This window comes from Crinia signifera, chromosome 3 (genome assembly GCF_055691185.1).
Source record: "Crinia signifera chromosome 3, ASM5569118v1, whole genome shotgun sequence".
Lineage (NCBI taxonomy): Eukaryota > Metazoa > Chordata > Amphibia > Anura > Myobatrachidae > Crinia > Crinia signifera.
Window position 1 is genome coordinate 228,438,752 of NC_139219.1, and position 22,400 is coordinate 228,461,151.

At 45.1% G+C, this 22,400-nt stretch overlaps 1 protein-coding gene across 4 annotated transcripts in view; it reads right to left on the reverse strand.

Moving 5' to 3' along the window:
- LOC146064273 (putative cation-transporting ATPase 13A4) overlaps window positions 1-22,400 on the reverse strand; it is a 130,582-nt gene that overhangs the window by 61,734 nt on the left and 46,448 nt on the right. For all 4 annotated transcript variants that reach the window (XR_014471783.1, XM_083177556.1, XM_083177558.1 and 1 more), the window contains exon 9: window positions 7,043-7,174. Coding sequence is in view for 3 of the 4 variants with exons in the window: in XM_083177556.1 (XP_083033682.1) it covers window positions 7,043-7,174 (132 nt within the window). In the remaining variant the exon portion in view is untranslated. The remainder of the gene's footprint in view (window positions 1-7,042; window positions 7,175-22,400) is intronic.

The window sequence follows — 22,400 nt, forward strand, 5'->3', positions numbered from 1 at the left end:
AAGCTTGACTTGAAATCCGGAATATCGGACTATCGATGAAACATCGGTGGTGGATGATGCTGGAGCATCGGAAGGACCAGAGTCCCGGAGCTAGGCTTGGTCGCTGGGCTGAGAGGCAGGATCACAGGCGGTGGAATAACCTGGACTTCACAGGAGATGGAACAACCTGGAACACACTGCAGCATGGAAAACAACACCAGCAGAGAAATACACTTGCACGGAGACAAGGACAGCTGACCATACACTGGAGACAACTGAAGCACTAGCAATGGTTCTGAGAGCTCCCAGCATACTTATCCCCACTGGGTGGCCAGGATTGGCCGAGGAAGTATGACAGGGAGATCAGAACCAACAGGATTGGACAGCACAGACATGTGACTGGAAAGAACATGGCAGCCCCCATGTCTGCTATGGCGGGAAAGTGTGTTTGTGCACACCATGCTGGATACTGGGAGCAATGGCGGCGGACAGGTGGATTGCCGTGCACTGGGGACTGTCACTGGGAGACAGGAGGCCGGCAGAGATGACGTCTGGACCGCAAGCTGAACCTGCGGAGGCACTTAGCCGGTAAGAAAGTCTGTCTGACAGCTCGGATCGTGACAGCACCCCCCTCTTTAAGGGTGGCCCCAGGACACCTTTTAGGCTTGCGGGGAAACTTGGAGTGGAACGCCCGGATTAGTCTGGGAGCATGGACATCGATGGCATTGGTCCATGATCGCTCTTCGGGGCCGTAGCCCTTCCAATCGATCAAGTACTGCAGACGACCATATCGGATGCGAGAGTCCAAGATCTTACTGACCTCATATTCTGTTCCACGCTGGGTGCAAACCTTAGGAGCCTTGGGGAGCTTGGAATGAAAGCGATTCAGAACCAGCGGCTTGAGCAGCGAAATGTGGAATGTAGCTGGCACTTTCAAATAGGGCGGCAACTTGAGCTTGTAAGCTACTGGATTGACGACTCGCTCAACTGGGAAAGGACCAATATATCGGGGAGCGAACTTCATCGATGGCACTCTCAATCGAAGATTCTTGGTTGACAACCAGACACGATCTCCTGGACGGAGGGCTGGCACAGCTCTGCGTTTCCTGTCGGCAAATTTTTTGTACCTGCTTGAAGCTTTCAGGAGTGAAGAACGAATGAGCTTCCAGGATTTGACGAATTGCCGGATGGTCGTGTCGACCGCTGGAACAGAGGACACAGGTTGCAGAGTGAAGTCAGGAACTCGAGGATGAAACCCATAGTTGGCAAGGAATGGAGTGACATTTGATGAAGAATGATATTGGTTATTATGGCAGAACTCTGCCCATGGAAGGAGTTGAGCCCAGTCATCTTGGGAAGAAGAGACATATGTGCGGAGAAATGCTTCAAGGTCCTGATTCACCCTCTCCGTTTGGCCATTGGTTTGAGGGTGGTAGGCTGTGGAAAACTTTAACTTGATTTGAAGCAGGGAGCACAAGCTTCGCCAGAATTTGGCTACGAATTGGACTCCTCTATCGGAGATGATTTCAAGAGGCAGTCCATGAAGCTTGAATATCTCTTTGATGAAGAGCTGGGACAGCTTGGAAGCTGACGGAAGACCGGTGAGGGGAACGAAGTGAGCCATCTTGGTGAACCGGTCAACAATCACCCAGATGGTGGTGAATTTGTCAGACTCTGGAAGATCAGTTACAAAGTCCATAGAAATATGCGTCCAAGGACGATGTGGCACTGACAGTGGCATCAATTGCCCAGGAGGAGACTGACGACTGGTCTTGTGCTGAGCACATTTAGCACAAGAGGAAACAAAGTCCTGTACATCCTGTTTGAGGGACGGCCACCAGTAGGACCTGGTGATAAACTCGTAAGTTTTCTGAATGCCTGCATGGCCAGCGAATTTTGAAGAATGCGCCCAACAAAGCAACTTCTTTCTTAGAGCTGGCTTTACATATCTTTTCCCTGTAGGGGGCGTGAGATTTGAAACTCTCGTTGCGGAGAAGGCCACTGGATCAATAATGAAATGTTGATGTGTAGACTTAGACTCACTTTCTTGCTCCCATGAGCGGGAAAGGACATCAGCTTTTCGGTTTTGTGTCCCTGGACAGAACGACAGCTTGAAACGGAACCTGGAAAAGAAAAGTGTCCATCTGGCTTGACGGGGATTTAAACATTGAGCAGACTTGAGATACAGAAGATTCTTGTGGTCTGTAATAATTGTGATCTCATGAACAGCGCCCTCTAGAAGATATCTCCATTCTTCTAATGCCAACTTGATGGCGAGGAGCTCTTGGTCACCGATGGCATAATTACGCTCTGCAGGTAGGAACTTACGGGAGTAGAACCCACAGGGATGAAGACGTCCATCGGGCGCTTTCTGCGAGAGGACTGCCCCAACACCCACGGAGGAGGCATCAACCTCGAGAATAAAGGGCAAGGTGGTATCAGGTTGTCTTAAAACAGGAGCTGAGGTGAACCTCTGTTTCAACAGATGGAAGGCTTCGATGGCTTCCGCCGGCCACTTCGCTGGATTAGACCCCTTTTTCGTCAAGGCAGTGATGGGAGCCACAATAGAAGAGAAGTTACGAATTAATTTTCTGTAATAATTGGCAAAACCCAGGAAACGTTGAATACCTTTCAGCGAAGAGGGAATTGGCCAATCTTGGATGGCCTGCAGTTTTCCTGGGTCCATTTGAAGACCAGAACCGGAGACAATGTACCCTAGGAAGGGTATAGACTTCACCTCGAAGACACACTTCTCCAGTTTACAGTAGAGATGATTTGCTCGCAGCCGGGATAGAACCTCTTTGACCCAATAACGATGTTCTGTGATGTTATTGGCGTAGATTAAAATGTCATCGAGATATACAACTACATGACGATACAGAATGTCCCGAAAAATCTCATTGACATAGTGCTGGAACACGGCTGGGGCATTGCTGAGCCCAAAGGGCATGACGAGGTACTCATAGTGGCCGTCTCTGGTATTAAACGCCGTCTTCCACTCGTCGCCCTCTCGTATGCGGATGAGATTATATGCACCCCTCAGGTCGAGTTTCGTGAAGATGGTTGCACCGCTGACACGGTCAAACAGCTCGGTGATGAGGGGCAACGGATATCGGTTCTTTACTGTAATGTCATTGAGGCCGCGATAATCAATGCAGGGACGTAGGCCTCCATCCTTCTTTTTTACGAAGAAGAATCCTGCGCCAGCAGGAGAAGTCGAAGGACGGATGAATCCCTTTGCCAGATTTTCCTTGATGTAATTGGTCATGGCTTGAGTCTCTGGAAGAGAGAGAGGATAGGTTCTACCTTTGGGTGGTTCTTTGCCTGGGATAAGATCGATAGGGCAATCCCACGGTCTGTGAGGAGGTAGGACATCAGCGCCAGACTTGCTGAATACATCTGAGTACTCTTGGTAGGGAAGAGGCGGAAGGTCTGCTGCATCGGCTGAAGAATGACGAGCTGGGAGTACCTTTTGGAGACAGGTACCGGAGCAGGAAGGATCCCAGGAAAGGATTTCAGATGTCTTCCAATCAAGACGAGGATTGTGAAGACGGAGCCAGGGTAAACCCAGAACCAGAGCGTGAGTGGCTCGGGGTAAAACCAGAAAGGACAAAAGTTCAGTGTGCAGGACTCCCACTTTCACTGTAAGTGGCAAAGTTCTGCGGGAGACTGTCGCATCAGGAATCCTACTGCCATCCACAGCAGTAAGGAAGACAGTCTTGGGAAGACTTTCAGTGGGCAACCCCCACTTGCGGACCAGTTCTGCAGTAACGAAGTTGCCAGCGGCACCGGAATCAAGAAGTGCGGAGACAGTCTTGAAATGCTGACCAACTTGTAGGGAAACTGGAAGGACACAATCAGTTGCTGATGGAGAGGACTTAATTACTCCTAGCCTACCCTCTCCTTGACGGGCTAGGAGGAGGAGTTTTCCTGATGCTTTGGGCATGCAGAAATTTGATGTGCAGGATCGGCACAATACAGGCAGAGCTGTGCCAACCGACGACGTCGACGTTCTCCAGGAGACAAACGGAAGCGGTTTATCTCCATTGGCTCTTCTTTGGAATGGACCGCAGGAGCAGTGGGTAAAGAAGGCGGAGGAGTTGGCACTTTAACTGGAGCGCTCTTGTGACGTTCTACAGTCCTTTCTCGGAAGCGTAGGTCTACTTTGATACACAATGATATAAGGTCACTTAGACCTGAGGGTAAGTCTCTGGTAGCGAGTTCATCCTTAATACGATCGGACAGGCCATGCCAGAAAGCTGCGTATAAGGACCCATCACACCAGGAGAGTTCAGACGCCAGAATCTGGAACTGGACCAGATATTGCCCGACGGAGCGGGATCCCTGTCTGAGACGGGGGAGTTCAGTGGAGGCAGATGCTGATCGCCCAGGCTCATCGAAGATACGCTGAAATGTTGACACGAAGTCCTTGTAATTGGACAGGATGGCATCAGATCTTTCCCATAAGGGAGACGCCCATTCTAACGCTGCTCCACACAGGAGGGAAATGATGTAGGCGATCTTGACCCTTTCAGTAGGGAAGTTGCTGGGTTGCAGCTCAAAGTGAATCTCACACTGATTGAGAAAACCTCGGCAGGTCTTGGGGTTCCCATCATACTTGGTGGGGACAGACAGATGAAGGCGAGGTGCAGCAGCTATTGCAGGAGGATGAACGGGACTTGGAAGTTCTCTGACAGGCTCAGGGCCACTGAGAGTGGTCTGTAGCTTATCCAGCCGGGAAGACAGATCTTGCAGACAATGAATCACTTGGCTCTGCGCAGCCTCTTGCTGATCCAAGCGAACAGCCAGTTGCTGTACAGGGCTGGATGGTGATGCTTGGCTTGCGGCTGGATCCATTTGGCTAGTGCTTACTGTCACACCAGGGGGCTTAGTCGACAAGACTGAGACCACTGGTGGGGACCTGGACCGGTACCTGAACCGGGGAGGTTGGAGAGGACCCTTGCGCATGGACTGCGCGACAGTGCACCCAGAGCCAATAAGCAGTCAGAGGTAAAATACAACCGGAGTTTATTTGCAGATGGTTGTAATAACGACAGACAGTAAAGTATGCAGGAATAATGACAGTTCATGCAGATTGCAATACTTTACAGATATGATGAATGGTATCGATGGTGGAACATCGGATCCGGATATCGGATATGGAGACTGTGGGTCCGGAATGACGGACGGAAGAGTGGAGCTTGACTGTGGGTCCGGAATGACGGACGGAAGCTTGACTTGAAATCCGGAATATCGGACTATCGATGAAACATCGGTGGTGGATGATGCTGGAGCATCGGAAGGACCAGAGTCCCGGAGCTAGGCTTGGTCGCTGGGCTGAGAGGCAGGATCACAGGCGGTGGAATAACCTGGACTTCACAGGAGATGGAACAACCTGGAACACACTGCAGCATGGAAAACAACACCAGCAGAGAAATACACTTGCACGGAGACAAGGACAGCTGACCATACACTGGAGACAACTGAAGCACTAGCAATGGTTCTGAGAGCTCCCAGCATACTTATCCCCACTGGGTGGCCAGGATTGGCCGAGGAAGTATGACAGGGAGATCAGAACCAACAGGATTGGACAGCACAGACATGTGACTGGAAAGAACATGGCAGCCCCCATGTCTGCTATGGCGGGAAAGTGTGTTTGTGCACACCATGCTGGATACTGGGAGCAATGGCGGCGGACAGGTGGATTGCCGTGCACTGGGGACTGTCACTGGGAGACAGGAGGCCGGCAGAGATGACGTCTGGACCGCAAGCTGAACCTGCGGAGGCACTTAGCCGGTAAGAAAGTCTGTCTGACAGCTCGGATCGTGACAGACGTGACATAATGCCGTCATGTAGTGCGCCATATAAAGGGGCTGGCTGACAGAATGAGTAGCAATCGCCACCATCCTACATGAGGAGCACTGAAGGATAAGCCTTTAAAGGTCATTTTCAGGTAGTCACTTAATATTTGTTACAGCCTTGGTGTTTCAGAGCATTGATCATGGCCATCGCAGCGATGAGTAAGTCAAGACTAACTTGGTGCTGCGATAAGAGTTAGAAAGCCATGCACATGGGGGGTAGGATTACAGATGCAATCAGGGGGCCCTGCCTATTTTGTCAGCCCCGAGCCCCACAATTTCTGATGGCAGCCCTGAAAATTGTTGTGCCTTTGCAATAGCTCCAGTGGACACCTGTGCACTTTGAAGGGCCTCTGGGTTTTTTGCCTAATTTCACACACCATCAGCATGCACATTTGCAGTTGAGGTTCCGTCAATGAATCAAACAGCTCAGGTGACACTGCACATCCATAGCTCTGCACATGTGCCAAACGGTCTTGTTCAGGCGCCCCTCCCAACCAAGATGTATGCAAACCAGAATTGGAAGAACCAAAGCAACTTCTTGCATGTAGAATGATTGTCCAATAGAAAATTAGCAGGAAGTGATTGGGGATTTTTGGTGGAATTTTATATCTATGTGCAGTCACTGTAGAAAGGAACTGACAAAAACTAAATGACCTTAGAAATCAGCCAACATCAGTATTGCTATAAAAATGGAGGGGCTACCAATGTAAAATCAATCTAAGTATAAATTTATCCCAGGACACAGGCAACTCAATAATGATTATTGCTCTTGACTGATATACTCAGGTAAGCTGTTCTTAACAAGAGAAACATGACAAAGCTTGTAAATGTGTATTAATAAAATGATTTAAAACAGATTGAGGTGATATAACTTAAGCCCCGTAAACATGGTTCGATTTTGTCTAACTTCTATTCAATATTGCTTATATCGTCAAAATCAAATCGAAAGATATTCAGCCACATTCGATCCCGATGCGCAGCATCGAAATCAAATCAAAAAATAGACTGTGTAGGCAAGACTATATAGTATAGATCTCTACTATATAGTCTAAATCGAATGTGTACACGGCGCCATGTGATTCGATCCCGACTGAATCGCGATTGAATAGAAAATGAATCGCACCATGTGTATTGGGCTTTACAGTTTTTAGATGTTTTTCTATTAATTATAATTTATAGAATGTGTATTAGTTGAAAAATACCTGTCAGCATGCCCTCATTTAAAACACACACCCCTGATATTAATATAGCATCACAAGGCAGATAAAATGTCTTCTCTGGTAATATAATAACATCTCCTGGGACCAGGTGTCTGGATTTAATTTCTTTAATCACTGAAAAGAAGAAATTATATTATTTCAAAGATGCTATTTGAATTCACGTCACACTAATATTTTTGTGCTCCCAACCCAACAGACACTACCCTGCCCATATCATAATAGACCGCAATAAGTCTAGTTCTATGAAATGTCATGTTTAAATTAAGTCTATTGTTAACCAATAAAATTAATGTTCTGATTTATGGATAGATAAATAAAAGAAAAACCATGGATGAGATTTAATAGGATGAGAGATTCAGAAAGTGAGAGATTTGGGAAGAAATCTCCAGGTTTTTTAAAGTGCCAATCATTTACACTTCAAAATCAAACTGGTGTTGCCGTGTAAATGATTGCCGCTTTAAAAAAAACTATTAAATCTCACCCCATAAGTCTTAAAACTATAAAAATGCACTAAAACCCAAACACAGTAGGTAAATGTTATTTGTAGTACAATACAAATAAATAAAAATTGATACTTCAGTAATAATCATTAATACCGTACACAGGTCCATGCTGCGTGAGATTCGACTGAGATCTCCTATGCTGTGAATGGGTTCATGGTCACATCAACCAGTCTTTCCCCTTTACACTGCACCACAAGCAGGGGTGAATCTGTATTAAAGCTCAATACAAGGGTTGAAATGCTGAGTCGCCCGGCCATGGTTTTTTAAACTGGGTGCTTTCACACTGCACAATATCCCCGGTTGCTGCGTATTCACATGCAATAATCCGGGTTAATGACTTAAATGTCTTAAAGGCGTAGGAGTGTGCGCTGTTCCAAAATGTACTTTGATCTTTAATCACTGTGTGTAACCAAAAATTATCTAATTATCAAGATTAGATATTTGGGAGTAAATTTACTACGGTCGGTCATAAACGGCTGATCCCTGTACAAATGGAATTGCCGTGAACGGTCCAACATTACGAATGGAAACTATGGCAAATTTACATACCTGCACAATTGTTGGGATTAGTATTTGCTGTTGTCATAGATATTCGTATTTGGATGCCATATTAACGGCAGCCAAATACGTACAAGCCAATAGCATTGTACAGCTCTATCACATCTGTGTGATGCTGGACTGTGTAAAAAATATATAGAATAAATAAATGCAATTATCAGCCACTGGGTAATTGAAATGCAGGGGGGTAAAAAGCTGAGGTCCCCCTGTATTTCTATAACCAGCAACAGGCTCAAGGCCCGGTCCTGGTTCCCAAAATACATGGGACAAAAAGAGGAGGGGTCCCCCCGGTATTTTGGCAACCAACACCCGGCACAAACAGCTAGCAGTATAATTGCACAGCTGTGGGACACTTTTTATACAAAGTCCCCCAGCCAAAGCATCAACCTGTGGGTCATGATCCTTGGGGATAAAGGGTTCCCCCCTCCAGGGCACCCCTGGCCCGGGCTGAAGCCGGGGCTGTCTCCGGTGCCTCTGTGCTGTGGGCACCAGGCTGATGTCATGTGAAAAAAAATAGAACAATAACAAACATTGGGTTTCATTGTGGAACTACAAGTCCCAGCAAGCTTCTCCTGCATGCAGGGACATGGCGAACCACAAGTCCCAGCAATTCTGGGCATTAATGGGCCTGCTGAGTCTTGTAGTTCTACAACAAAACCAATGCCCAAATAAATCACACACACACACCCAGAAAATGGAAAATTTAATATGTACTACAATACAGAACTTTCCTATAGGGTCCACCGTAGGCCTGTCCTCTTCTCCAGTAGAAATATTTAGGGTAGCTGAGAAAATAAATTATACTCACCAGCTCCTCTGGCAAAGATCGCATCCGCTTTGGTACAAAGTAGGCACGAGTGATAAGTAGGCACGAGTGATAAAAAAAACTGTGTCCAACACCATGTGAACATGTGGAGCTACAAGTGTGTTTACACTTGCAGCTCCTCTCCCAACCCTTAGGGTCCTCCCCTAGCCAATCAGGAGCGGGCTCCGTGGGTTAATCTTTAAGATGGGTCTCTATCGAGCAGCAAACAGCCAATCAGCTGTGGAGCTCCCCCGGAGGTCAAGTTAGACATTCAGGTCAAGTTCGACATCTCCTCCGAAACTGCACAGATACGGATACATTCACATGACAGTCTAGCTATGGCAAAAAAAACTTTTCAAAGAAAGGCTATTACCCTGAAATTCTTGACCAACAATTAAAAAATAAAGCTTCCTTGGACAGAAAAGATTTGATCAAATACAACACCAAAACTACAAATATGGAACAAGATATTACATTCCTAACACAATTTCACAGCAATCACCATTTGATTGAAAATATCCTCAAAGACAACTGGCAAATTCTGCAAAACGATGAAGGTTTAAACCATTGCTTCCAAAACACCCGAAAATCATTTACAGATGAGCAAAGAATCTACAGCAGAAACTAGTTTCCAGTTCTATTGCACCCCATGATTAAAAGTCTTACAAATGGATTCTACCCTTGTCTCAATTGTAAAGCATGTTCCCTCCAAAAAATGTACCACAACCAAACACCAAATTCAGGTCAACCGAGACAGGAAAATAATTGTATAAACTGTATTAAAGAACACATTTCCTGTGAGACTCAAGGAGTAATTTACTTGATTGAATGTCCCTTTTTGGAGAAACATAAAAGTGATCCAAAGGGAATATTTTTCACTAGAATACAATAAAGTAGAGCAACATTGGAGAGGAGGTGACCCAACTTGAACCAAAGGGATTGGATATAGAGTTTGAGTTCAATGCATTGCTGTAAAGCTATACTTTCATTACATTATTTACATGCGTTATTTGTATTTTTTTATCAATTTTTTTTTTCTTTCATTTTTATATTTATTTTTATAGTATACATTTATTTATTTTTTGGGGCACCTAGAAAATGAAGAATTCTTTTAAGCCATTTTTAAATCAAAACATGTGCTTCCAACCAATTTGGTATAACCACTACCAATTTTTAATGACCATATCAGGTATTTTTAAATAAAAGGACAAAACTAAAAAAGCTTGAAAAAGTGCATTTCCCATACAAAATGTATTGACTTCCAGGAGTTCCGCTGAAGCTGCAGACAAACTCTGCCATTCCACCTCCTCTACTACGTGCTGCTACCCCGGCAGAAGCTGTCGCCGGCCGAACATCTCCTCTGCTAAGCACGATGAGCGGATCCCCGACATCGTGACTTCACATCCAGCCACACGGCTGCCAACTTCACACTGCGGAGGCACGGATGGCAGGATCCGCCCCATCACAGCATCTGGCGAGTATAGAGGTAGGGAAAGGGCAGCTCTTTTCAGGCATCATTGACTATATCCTGACACAAGGGAGCTATATACATTCTTTTAACCATTCTTTCTTCCTGCAGGTGCCCTATTTTAATTTATTTTACATTATTTTTTATTATTTTACTATTTTAAACTCTAGCAGAGCTAATTCTTTCTGGTCCCTCCACCTTCGGAGAATCCATTTATGTCACATAGATCAGGTTAGTGGAGGCTAGTCAGAGTGCCACGACCTGCATGTCAGTTGTAGCCAAGTCCAAACTGCCCTGTGTTATGACTCTGGGGAGTACCCATGCACAAATATGGAAGGAGACTGACCACAGCATCACACCTGACTCTGTTAATCCCCCCCAGAGGCTATAGGCACCAGCAAGGAGAAGCAGAGGCGAGAGCTTCAGGAGGCTATATTAGTGCTGGTGAAGACACTCAATGGTAAATTACCTTTCCTCTTAGTAATAGCCGGGGCACTTCGCGCTGCCATCAAATAAGTGCCTCCTCTCATGGAAGTTGTGGGAGACTAAAGATATTTAGAGTACTTCCCCACACCCCATGAAGAGCGTGCTGCCCACCCACATCCTGCCAGCTTGCTAATGAAATGGCAGGTGAAGGGAAAAAAATCACTGTAATTGCGAGTCCGGCAATAGGAGATGGGCCTTTCTTGATACAATTTCATGAGATTAGGTCCTGTGCCCTGTCGACAGACATAAGAATTACAGTCAGCATTTTCCAATATTGGGGGCAGAGCCTAATGATGTGATAGCCCAGTTCTGCCCCCCAATGTGATAGAAAAAATGCAAGGAGACTTCCTAAAAGCGCTATATGTCACAAAACAAGAGATGACAACAGAAATGAGTAATAGTCTTCTAAAATGGACTGTATAATCTTCATAGTACCTCATAAAGAAAGTCTTTCTTTGTATAGTATATGAGGTAATGTGAAGATTATACAGTCCACTTAAGAGGATGCAAAGGTACTTGTTTCCTAGAACGGCCACACTGATGTTGATCGGGTCGGTCGCATCGATCGCGACCAAATCGCATGCGATGCGACCGACGCGATGGTCCCGATTTTTACATTGATTGACATATGAATAGGGTCCCTGGGACCCTATTTTACATTGGATTCAATGTAAAATTCTCCCCAGACCCCAATTTTAACCCCCTCAATGGCACGCCACGATTGACGCCAACCCGAAGCGTGGCGAGCGTAGCGAGCCCGCGAGGGGCGGCGGTACGCCTCCTCCGACCTTTTCATACCCCTACTATCCACGTCGGCGTGGAGTTAAGAATATAAAGTGTGGCAAGCGCAGCGAGCCCGAAGCGTGGCAAGCGCACACGTATAACTTCACAGGTATACGCGTCCCGTCGCGGGGCTCGCTGCGCTCACCACACTTTATATTCTCAACTCCACGCGGACGTGGATAGTAGGGTTATGAAAAGGTCGGAGGACGCGTCAATCGTGGGGTGATGTTCACAATGGGGGGGGCATATACAATGAGAAATGGGCCATATTGGCCCATTTCCCATTTTTTTTCCCGATTACAATGTTAAAAATATTTTAACATTGAACCCTATGCATCGCGTCAGTCGCGTCGCGTGCCATGTTAATGCACCCGACCGACGCGATGGACCCGATTTTTCCTTTGCCGGCAAAATGAACCGGATTTCAAAGGAAATCGGGTCCATCGGGGGTAATCGTGTACCTTAAGTTAAGGTACACGATTACCCCCGATTGTGGCCGTTCTAGGAAACAAGTACCGATGCAAGTACTGATGCAAACGTGTTCTTCTACTAATCACACAGTGACGGGATACATAACTATTACTAATTTCAGTTGTAATCTCTTGTTTTGTAACATGGAGCGCTAATAGGAATTCTCCTTGTGTTTTTTCTATTACTTCGGTTTTGTGGGACAGAACTATCCCTATTTGGGAACATCATAGATAGACAACAGTGAACATGAAAAAAATCACTATTCACTACACTATTTATTCTTTTATTCTTTAGCATCACCTATAATATCTAGCGTGGAAGGGTCATCATGCAGTTATACAAAAAAATGTTCAACTTTTTACTTAGTCACGCTCATTTAGATATATATTTTTCTTCACATATTTTCTATATGTTTAAGTATAAGCAGTATTCTTATTATGAATAACGTCGATTATATGTATGGCTGCATAGGAAATAGTGCTGTTAAAAGATGTATAGCGTATAGACAGCACCACCTAGTGGTTTAGTTAATATGCACCTCGCATTTATGTTAATTCACAGAAAATTGTTAAAAATAGGGATCAGAGAATGACTACCTTCTATTACATTAATATACACTATATTAATGTGCACATTATATTTCATGCAATTTACTTCCGGGTCACGTGACCCTCTGACCAAACGTAACTGATACATTATGATTGAACTACTAAAATGTTGCTTTATCATGAATGAAATAAATACATTTTATTATATATTGTCTTATATGTATTCTAGTTATCCAACATGTATAAAATCCAGACGGTTCTCATTTTTTAACTATGTTTTAGTGTGTTAATTACACTCAGGTGAATCAATTAGACAATCAGTCTCCTGGTATATATATGAGCCTTGAGCTCTCATTTGGACACTTGCTCCTGAGGAAGCCGGATTCACAACTTTCCGGGGAAACGCGTTGAGTTTACTAAACTGGCCTGCTGACACCATCCCTGCTGATACGGTGACTTGTCCAACCTACCCACAGACGTCCCTCGATATACATCTGGATCAATGTCTGCTGGGATAACTACATGATCCCTAATTTCTTCCAGCAAAAATAAGAGGAGGACCATAGAAGTGGGAACCGTGAGCCCTTGAAAATATAGGGCAACCTAGGACCAATACGTCACCTGTCTGGACACATTCAATTATCCACCAGACCTCTCAGGATGGTAATATAAAAATTATTCATTGTCAGCATATACGACCTACCACCCAGCTTATAATATCCTGGTGATATATACTTTTAAATACTATAAATTGGACCTACAGTCTATTGATTCACAATCTATATTATTGTTATACATTGTATTTTATTTGTGTTTTATAATTATTAAAATTGTTATATTTTTTGAGAACCGTCTGATCCAGTTATTGGCATAGCCAGCGCTGACACTTCCCTCTTTTGTCATATTAATGTGCACGTTTATGCATTTTACAGTTAACTACATTGTAAATCCTGTCCCTGGCACCCTCCTCGCCCAGCGTTGCGAGATGTCACTTCCGTGCAGGGACCGGAAGTTGTCATAGACGGACCTGGACGAGGGACGGAGCGACAGGCAGGATCCTCTGGGTATGTAAGTATGTTGTTGTTATAAATTTGTGTGTTGAGCACTGTTTTTTGTACTTGTGTATCCTGAAGAGGAGCGTGAGCCCGAAATGACGTAGATTAAAGCACAGCCACTCATTTAATCCGCCATATACATACTGCAGGGCTTGACCCGGGCAAATACCACAGCGCAGAGGAGTGCCGGGCGTTAACAGTGACTCAGGATCACTGTGAGGGCTATAGCTGACGCATTTTGCCATGTCAAAAAGGCATTATCAAAGGATACTATGATAAAGCCGCTTTGACACGGCAAATATAAATCTTTGGACTGACCCAGACATCTTCTATTCCAAGTACCTTCCATCTCTGGAATGGAATTTTCCACCACCAGGCTTCACCCAAACCGCCAAGCATATCCTTCATGGTGAACTGGACTCTGCTGCTTGGGCCAGCCTAAAGACCCTACTTAGGAGGTAGAAAGGTGTGCGGGATTCATCTATGGTGGTTGGTAAATATACATTCCCTCAGTTTCACACAGGCACAATTGATCTTAATAGGATTTTGTGTATATATATATATATATATATTTATATATATGTAACCCCTTTTTACGCCTTAGTGTCACCCCTTTGGGGTAATATGTCTGTTATACACAGTGCCTCCACCCGAACTGTTGGAACCACCTTAATGAGTGGTACAGGGTAGGCTCGGGAATACCCTCTGCTTTTCAGTTAATATATACTATTAGAGAATGTAGTGCTTCTCCCAATGATTGTTTTCTTCTTATATCAACAGGTGTTACCTTCCAGATGTGCTAGTTTATCCCTGGGATGTGATCTGGATGCTCTCCATCAGGCAATCAAGGTAAGTACACTTAACACACTCATGAAGTTTGATTTTGTTTACTCATAGCCCATATAGGCCACTTACTTTACAGATAAACAAACGGCAATAATAGTTTACATATTCCTAACATTAAGTTTCACTATAATAACTTAGCCCCCTATATGGGTAATCAGGCTGGGTGGTATTAACAACTGTCACTTTGACAGAGTGTTATCAATATACCGCCCAGTTCAGCATACCATATACCCTTAGCAATACATCTATGCCTTATTATGCAATAAAGTTGCTTACATTTAAATACACTTATTGACACAGCTTTTCGGTACAATGTAAACCGTAGAGAACTGGGGGTCATATTCAGTTTTGTCCTAATATTGTCTCTTTAGCTCACTGGACTCCCCAGTAGTTAGAAGCAATTGTTGGCAGTATATGGTTAAATGCATTTAACATAGATGAAAGCGTATAGAAGCTTCTGGCTAGGGATAGCGCTAGCAGATTTAACTGTTCCTTTAAGCTGCATAGGACAGGCCAATAAGTAGGCCAAGGTTTGTATTCTGTTGTATTCCTACGATGAAGTCCACTCCAGACTTATGAATAAATTGAATGTCAAGTACACAGTATGGCCATACATGAAGCTATCTCCCTTTAAAGATAGTGTGGTTGGTGCTGCATTTGGTGTTGGCTCAATATATCTACCACTCTGGATGTTTTAAGTGATTGATTCTGGCAAATCACCGCCGGTTGCTGCTCCTCCACCACAGGGCTGATGCGCACAAACCTGCAGCTTTACGGGGCACTGATGTGGACCCCTGTCACGGGCCTTTTGCAGCTCCCCCAGCTCTGTCGTTTGCTGTGATCAGCTACATCCCAATCTGTGAGGGTGTGGTATGGGACTCCGACAGTTGGGATCCTGACAGTCATTATCCAGACGTTGGGATCCCGACTGCCCGGAGTCAGACAGCATGGCGAGTGCAAAAAAGCCCCTTGCGGGCACGGTGGCTCGCTACGCGAGCCACCTATTCTATTCTCCCTCTATGGGGGTCATGGACCCCCATGAGGGAAAATAGCGGGTGGCCGTCGGTCACCCGGCTGCCGGCGTTTTGACAGTCGGGATCCCGACGTCGGGAACCCATCCGGCACCCATCTGTGAAGCCAGCACCTCTTAGTGCGTTCCTGCAGGTGTCTTGCTGGCAATATTTACTGAACAGCTCCCTATTTTTCTGGGCAGTTCAATAGAGGAAAGGTGTCCATAGCAAGTATCCAGCTCATCACTCCTCCAGCCGTTGAAGTGTCAGTTTCTCTGTCAGTGGCAGTTACTCTGTATCTCATGCTACACCCCTGGTCATGTGATCAGCATATTAGCATATTAACCTTAACACAAATATAGTTATTCCAATACAATTATAGAGCTACACTTAATACACATTGTAATACCACTTTACATATATATATATATATATATATATATATATATATATATATATGGAGAGAAAAGGTGTAGAGGTGCCTCTACACCTCTACACCTTTTCTCTCCATTCTTCATATTAGACTCCCATTAGCGGCGGAGCCTTTAGAGTTGTGCTGCTCACCCAATAAGCGCAGGATAGGGTTACAACCCCCCCCCCCTTTATATATATATATATATATATATATAAAATTGTTATTATTATTTTTTAAATTGATTAAGTGCTGCCTCCTATTTTTCTTCTTTTAAGGTGCGTAAGATATAGTGCAAAATCTAGCACACTATCTAGCTAGTTTCGAATTGCATGCTAGATAGTGCACTATATCTTACCGTGTGTACACACTATCCGACGTACGATGCGCGCTCCCGACGGTCGTCTGGCAGGGAGCTGGTCGGGTGAACATGCAACTGAATTTTGGCTAGGAAGCATAAAATACAGTGCATATCGTACGGTACACTGTATCGTATGCTTTCTAGCAAACAGTGTGCGTCATCAGCGGCACGCCCTGGCCACTTCCTGGACACTGCCCAGACACTCCCCATCAGCCATTCCGCGGCGCACACGCACCCAGAGGAGGCCCGAGGAACTGGAGCCAGGGAAAAAAAGCACGGCGCACACACACCCAGAGGAGGCACGAGGAGCTGGAGACAGGCCCAAAAAGCAAGTAATACATTTTTACATGGGTGTTTCAGCTGCGGTGTGGGTGCCTGCAACAAAATGGTGCTCGGTTGAGGGGGGGGCTCCTGCATATATCAAGGGGTATTAAGGTGGGGGTGCCTGCAACAAAATGGTGCTGGGTTGGGGGGGGGTGGCGCCTGCATATATCATGTGGTATTAAGGTGGGGGTGCCTCGAAGGGAAAAAAAAAAAATTGATTAAACTTAAATAAATAAATAAAAATAAAAATAAACTTCAAGGATTCCATGCCTCTTATGACTTATTTACAGGTACTATTTGCCAGGATTTCATTATGCTTTGTCTGCCAATTGCAGCTCTTCCCTGCCATTTGATCAAATTGAAATCTATTAACAAATATACATTTCTTATACAAAGTATCCTGCTATATTCATAAGAATTCACCCCCCCCCCCCCCCCCCACCACCACCCCTCCATCCCCCGGGCCTTCCCCCTTCCAATACTAATCCCCTATATCACTTTCAAATATTGGCCACGAAAGGAAAAAAAAAAAACATTATAGCACTGAATTTATCTTATTCATCGTATAACATATTCATCTCCTCGCACTTTGTTTCGGTCAGTTATTATGCTCCGCTGGCCTAACTGGTCAAGTCCCACACTTTACTCCTGATCCTTTTAGTTAGAGTTCATTGTGCGTTTGCCTGGAAAATTAGAGTCCAGCCATACTGCGGCTTACTTTGGCGTCGAAAAGAATTTGGTATTTCCCTCGTGAATCACACGGAGTTTAGCCGGGAAGAGCACTGCGTATGGAATTTCCAGCTCTCTCAAGCGCTTTTTTACCTCATAGTATTGTGCTCTTTCCCGTTGTACCCCCAAAGCGTAATCTGGGAATACCGAAACCTTTTTGTTTTCCCAGAGTAATGGGCCTTTGAGTCTAGTTTATTTCAGAATAGCGTCCCGGTCTGAATAATGCAACATCTTTGCGATGAAGGTGCGAGCTGGTGCCCCCGGTGGAGGTGCTCTCATAGGAACACGGTGGGCTCTTTCTACTGAAAAGTATCTGGAGAAGGCCTCTTGTCCATATACTTTTATAAGCCATTTCTCCAAAAACAACTCCGGGTTTGCCCCTTCTATTCTCTCGGGTAAACCCACCAATCTTAGATTTTTCCTCCGCGAACGCCCTTCCATATCTGTCATCTTTGTATTAAGTAACTTTATTTGAATGGCCATGTTCTCAATTTGTGTTACCAGCGGGGTGACTGTATCCTCTAATGATGAGGTGCGGTTCTCGACCTCCTTAACCCGCTCTTTGACCCTCTGGACTGATTGGCGGATCACATCCAAATCCTCTTGTACTTTCTCGATTTTGGTGGCCAAACGCCCCTCGCTTGCCGCCAGGGCATCTAATACTTTTTGTATGGAGGTGTCATTTTGTTCTCCTTCAGGGGGGGGTAACTGGAGGGGAAGTCTCCTCTCTAGTAGTTGTCGATGGGGTAGCGGGTTGCCTAGAAAACTTTGCGAGCCGATTGGCTGCAGTCGCATTTTGAGTTTTCCCCATTTTACCAAAAAAAAAATACTATACTAATATACTAATCCCCTATATCACTTTTAAATATTGGCCACGAAAGGAAAAAAAAAAAAACATTATAGCACTGAATTTATCTTATTCATCGTATAACATATTCATCTCCTCGCACTTTGTTTCGGTCAGTTATTATGCTCCGCTGGCCTAACTGGTCAAGTCCCACACTTTACTCCTGATCCTTTTAGTTAGAGTTCATTGTGCGTTTGCCTGGAAAATTAGAGTCCAGCCATACTGCGGCATACTTTGGGGTCGAAAAGAATTTGGTATTTCCCTCGTGAATCACACGGAGTTTAGCCGGGAAGAGCACTGCGTATGGAATTTCCAGCTCTCTCAAGCGCTTTTTTACCTCATAGTATTGTGCTCTTTCCCGTTGTACCCCCAAAGCGTAATCTGGGAATACCGAAACCTTTTTGTTTTCCCAGAGTAATGGGCCTTTGAGTCTAGTTTATTTCAGAATAGCGTCCCGGTCTAAATAATGCAACATCTTTGCGATGAAGGTGCGAGCTGGTGCCCCCGGTGGAGGTGCTCTCATAGGAACACGGTGGGCTCTTTCTACTGAAAAGTATCTGGAGAAGGCCTCTTGTCCATATACTTTTATAAGCCATTTCTCCAAAAACAACTCCGGGTTTGCCCCTTCTATTCTCTCGGGTAAACCCACCAATCTTAGATTTTTCCTCCGCGAACGCCCTTCCATGTCTGTCATCTTTGTATTAAGTAACTTTATTTGAATGGCCATGTTCTCAATTTGTGTTACCAGCGGGGTGACTGTATCCTCTAATGATGAGGTGCGGTTCTCGACCTCCTTAACCCGCTCTTTGACCCTCTGGACTGATTGGCGGATCACATCCAAATCCTCTTGTACTTTCTCGATTTTGGTGGCCAAACGCCCCTCGCTTGCCGCCAGGGCATCTAATACTTTTTGTATGGAGGTGTCATTTTGTTCTCCTTCAGGGGGGGTAACTGGAGGGGAAGTCTCCTCTCTAGTAGTTGTCGATGGGGTAGCGGGTTGCCTACAAAACTTTGCGAGCCGATTGGCTGCAGTCGCATTTTGAGTTTTCCCCATTTTACCAAAAAAACAAGAAAACACACCTCTGCACCTCTGTTATGCTGCTAGCCGTGCCCTTCAAGCTATGTACTGATGCAAAAGTCCAAGTCCTCCAGCAAGCACCCAGTAACACAGCAATAATATCCAATTCAATGCACTGCAAGCGGTGAGCAATTTATATGCAGCAATGTTACTCACACTTATTGTAGGCTCTGTCTCTGCAGCTGGGGGAACAGTGCTGGGGTTATCAGCCCCGCTTTACTGTTGTGGTTTACGGTGTGCCTCGGGCTCCTCTCAATGCTCCCCTTCTCCTCTGGCCCCCTCCAGCACCTTTTTAAGTATTCTGGCCGCTGGTCTGGCTTTATCCCGGCGTCTGCTTCAGCTCGGCGCCCGTCTCCTCAGGCACCTCCGGCACCTGCGTGAGTGTTCTGGCCGCGGCACCGGGTGCAGCCCAGCGCCCGCTCAGCGCTACTACTGTGCTGCCGCGATCCTTCTCAGAGCAGCTGCGCCGTCTCACACCCGGCGTCTCCTGCTGCTCTCTTCCGGCTTCTCTGGCGCACGCTGCCACACACTGTCCGCCCACGTCTCCTTCACTTCCACTTCCCAGCGTCCCGCTCTTTCTCAGTCAGCGAGTCTCACCGGTCCAGGAGTTACTCCTTATTCAGGCACAGCGGAGGTAAGGGAGCAAACTCCTTTTTTCATGCCTCCAGCAATCACCTATCATTGGGGAGAGCTTAGTAGGATTATTTCTATTATTATGAAGCAGGAGAGAGCAGCGACGCACGTCTCACTCCCTGCCCTCTGTTTTTTCCCCTTCGTGGCCAATATTTGAAAGTGATATAGGGTTTAGTATTGGTAGGGGGAAGGCCCGGGAGATGGAGGGGTGGTGGGGGGATGGGGGGTTGAATCTTTATGAATATAGCAGGATACTTTGTATAAGAAATGTATATTTGTTAATAGATATCAAGCTGAACAAATGGTAGGGAAGAGCTGCAATTGGCAGACAAGGCATAATGAAATCCTGGCAAATAGCACCTGTAAATAAGTCATAAGAGGCATGGAATCTTTTAAGTGCATTTTTTTTTCTCTCTCCTTGTATGTTGTCGTAACAAGTGGTCTGGAGACTGACTCCTATTGATGTTTTTCAATCACCCCATGGGGAGATAAGAATGTGATGAAGTCGGGAGCAGGGGAGAGTACCCAGCCCGTAGTCATTATATCAATTGCCCTGATGCGATATGTTACCAATGGGAAAGGGAATAGTTTTTTGGGGGAGGGGTGGGTAGTGAAGCATGTCATAAATAAAAAAGAGGGAGGGCATGCAGGGAGGGGGGCTGGAGGGAGGGGGTATGGGAGGGGAATTAAGCCAACAAATCTAAAATCCTGTATAGAGCCTCTTTGTTTTCTCATGGAAATTCTTATTGGGTGGAAGAATATACGTAATGATAAAAACCTCGAACCATGGTGACAGTGAGATATAGCCTCCTCACATGGAATGTGAGGGGGTTGAACGATAAAATTAAACGTTCATTGATCCTGCGCCAGGTCCGACAATATACAGCAGATATCATATGCTTACAAGAAACACACTTAGTCGGAAAGAAATTGTTTTCTTTGAAAAAAGCATGGGTGGGATGGGCTTACCATTCCTCCTTTACAAACAACTCTAGAGGAGTATCAGTGCTAGTGCGCAAGGGTATCCCTTTCCTCCCTATTTCGGTTCAAACTGACCCGGGAGGGAGGTATGTTTTTATTAAATGTAAACTGGGTAACCTGGAGTTTTTAATAATGTCAATTTATATTCCACCCCCATTCAACTATGAGGTTCTGAAGAAGGCGGCCGAGTTTATGGCGCTATCCCCTGATACCCCGACAATAATAATGGGAGATTTCAATAACATACTTGACCCAGCACTTGATAAAAAAAGTATGTCCAACCGAAATAGTAGCACTCGGGGAAATGGTTTCTCGAATATGGTAGAAGAAATGGGATTAGTGGACGCTTGGAGAACCAGGTATCCAAAGGAGCAGAAATTCTCCTGCTTCTCCAGCTCTTATGCCTCATTTTCAAGAATAGATATGACTCTTGTCACAAAGGATTGGATGCCCCGAATCCAGAAGGTAAAATACTTGACAAGAGGCATATCTGATCACTCTCCACTGGAGATCTGTGTGGATTTGGGAGAGGAGAGGGGCTATACAGCTTGGAAATTAAATGCAAACTGGTTAACCCATTTTAAAGTGGGAGACACTTCAGAACCCCAGTGGCAGGAGTTCTTTGAAGTTAATCTAGGCTCAGCGCCAGCAGAAATCATTTGGGATACATTTAAAGCCAACCTCAGAGGCCTGTTTATAAAAGAAATAGCGAGATTAAAAGCAACTCATAAAAAAGAAGAACAACACTTAGAACTAACCTGTTGCACTTTAGAACAACAATACTTGCAGGGGAAAAGCCAGGCGGATAAAGAGGCCTGGGAAAAAGCCCAGGAGGATTGGCGTAGATGTTTAAAAAATAAGACAATGTACAGAGAAATATTTGCAGGGCATACCAGATATGCAGAAGGAGACAGACCGGGAAGCTTTTTAGCAGGGCTGGTAAAGGCAGATAATTCCAGGAATACCGTAATAGAGATTAGGGAAAAGGGAGGGGGAATAAATAGACAGACACCCGAAATAGTTGAAGACTTCAGGCAATTCTTTAAAGAACTATAAACGTCACAACAGTGCTGTACCCACGAGGAAATCCAGGTATATCTTAATGAAATAGTGCACCCTATGCTTTCAGACGAGTCCAGAAATATGCTAGATGGCCCAATAACAATATCGGAGATAGAAGCAGCGATAATGGATATCCCGGGGGGTAAGGCTCCTGGAACGGATGGGATCCCTCAGGAACTATATAAAAGACATAAGAATTTTTTTCCCAAAAATTCCTGGAACTATTTACTAATGTACAAACTAGACAGGTGTTACCAGACTCTATGTCGGAGGCCTTAATCGTAGTACTTCCTAAAAAGGATAAGGACCCAAGACTAATGGAATCTTACTGGCCTATCTCATTGTTGACAAACGATGTTAAGATTTTGGCCAAAGTATTG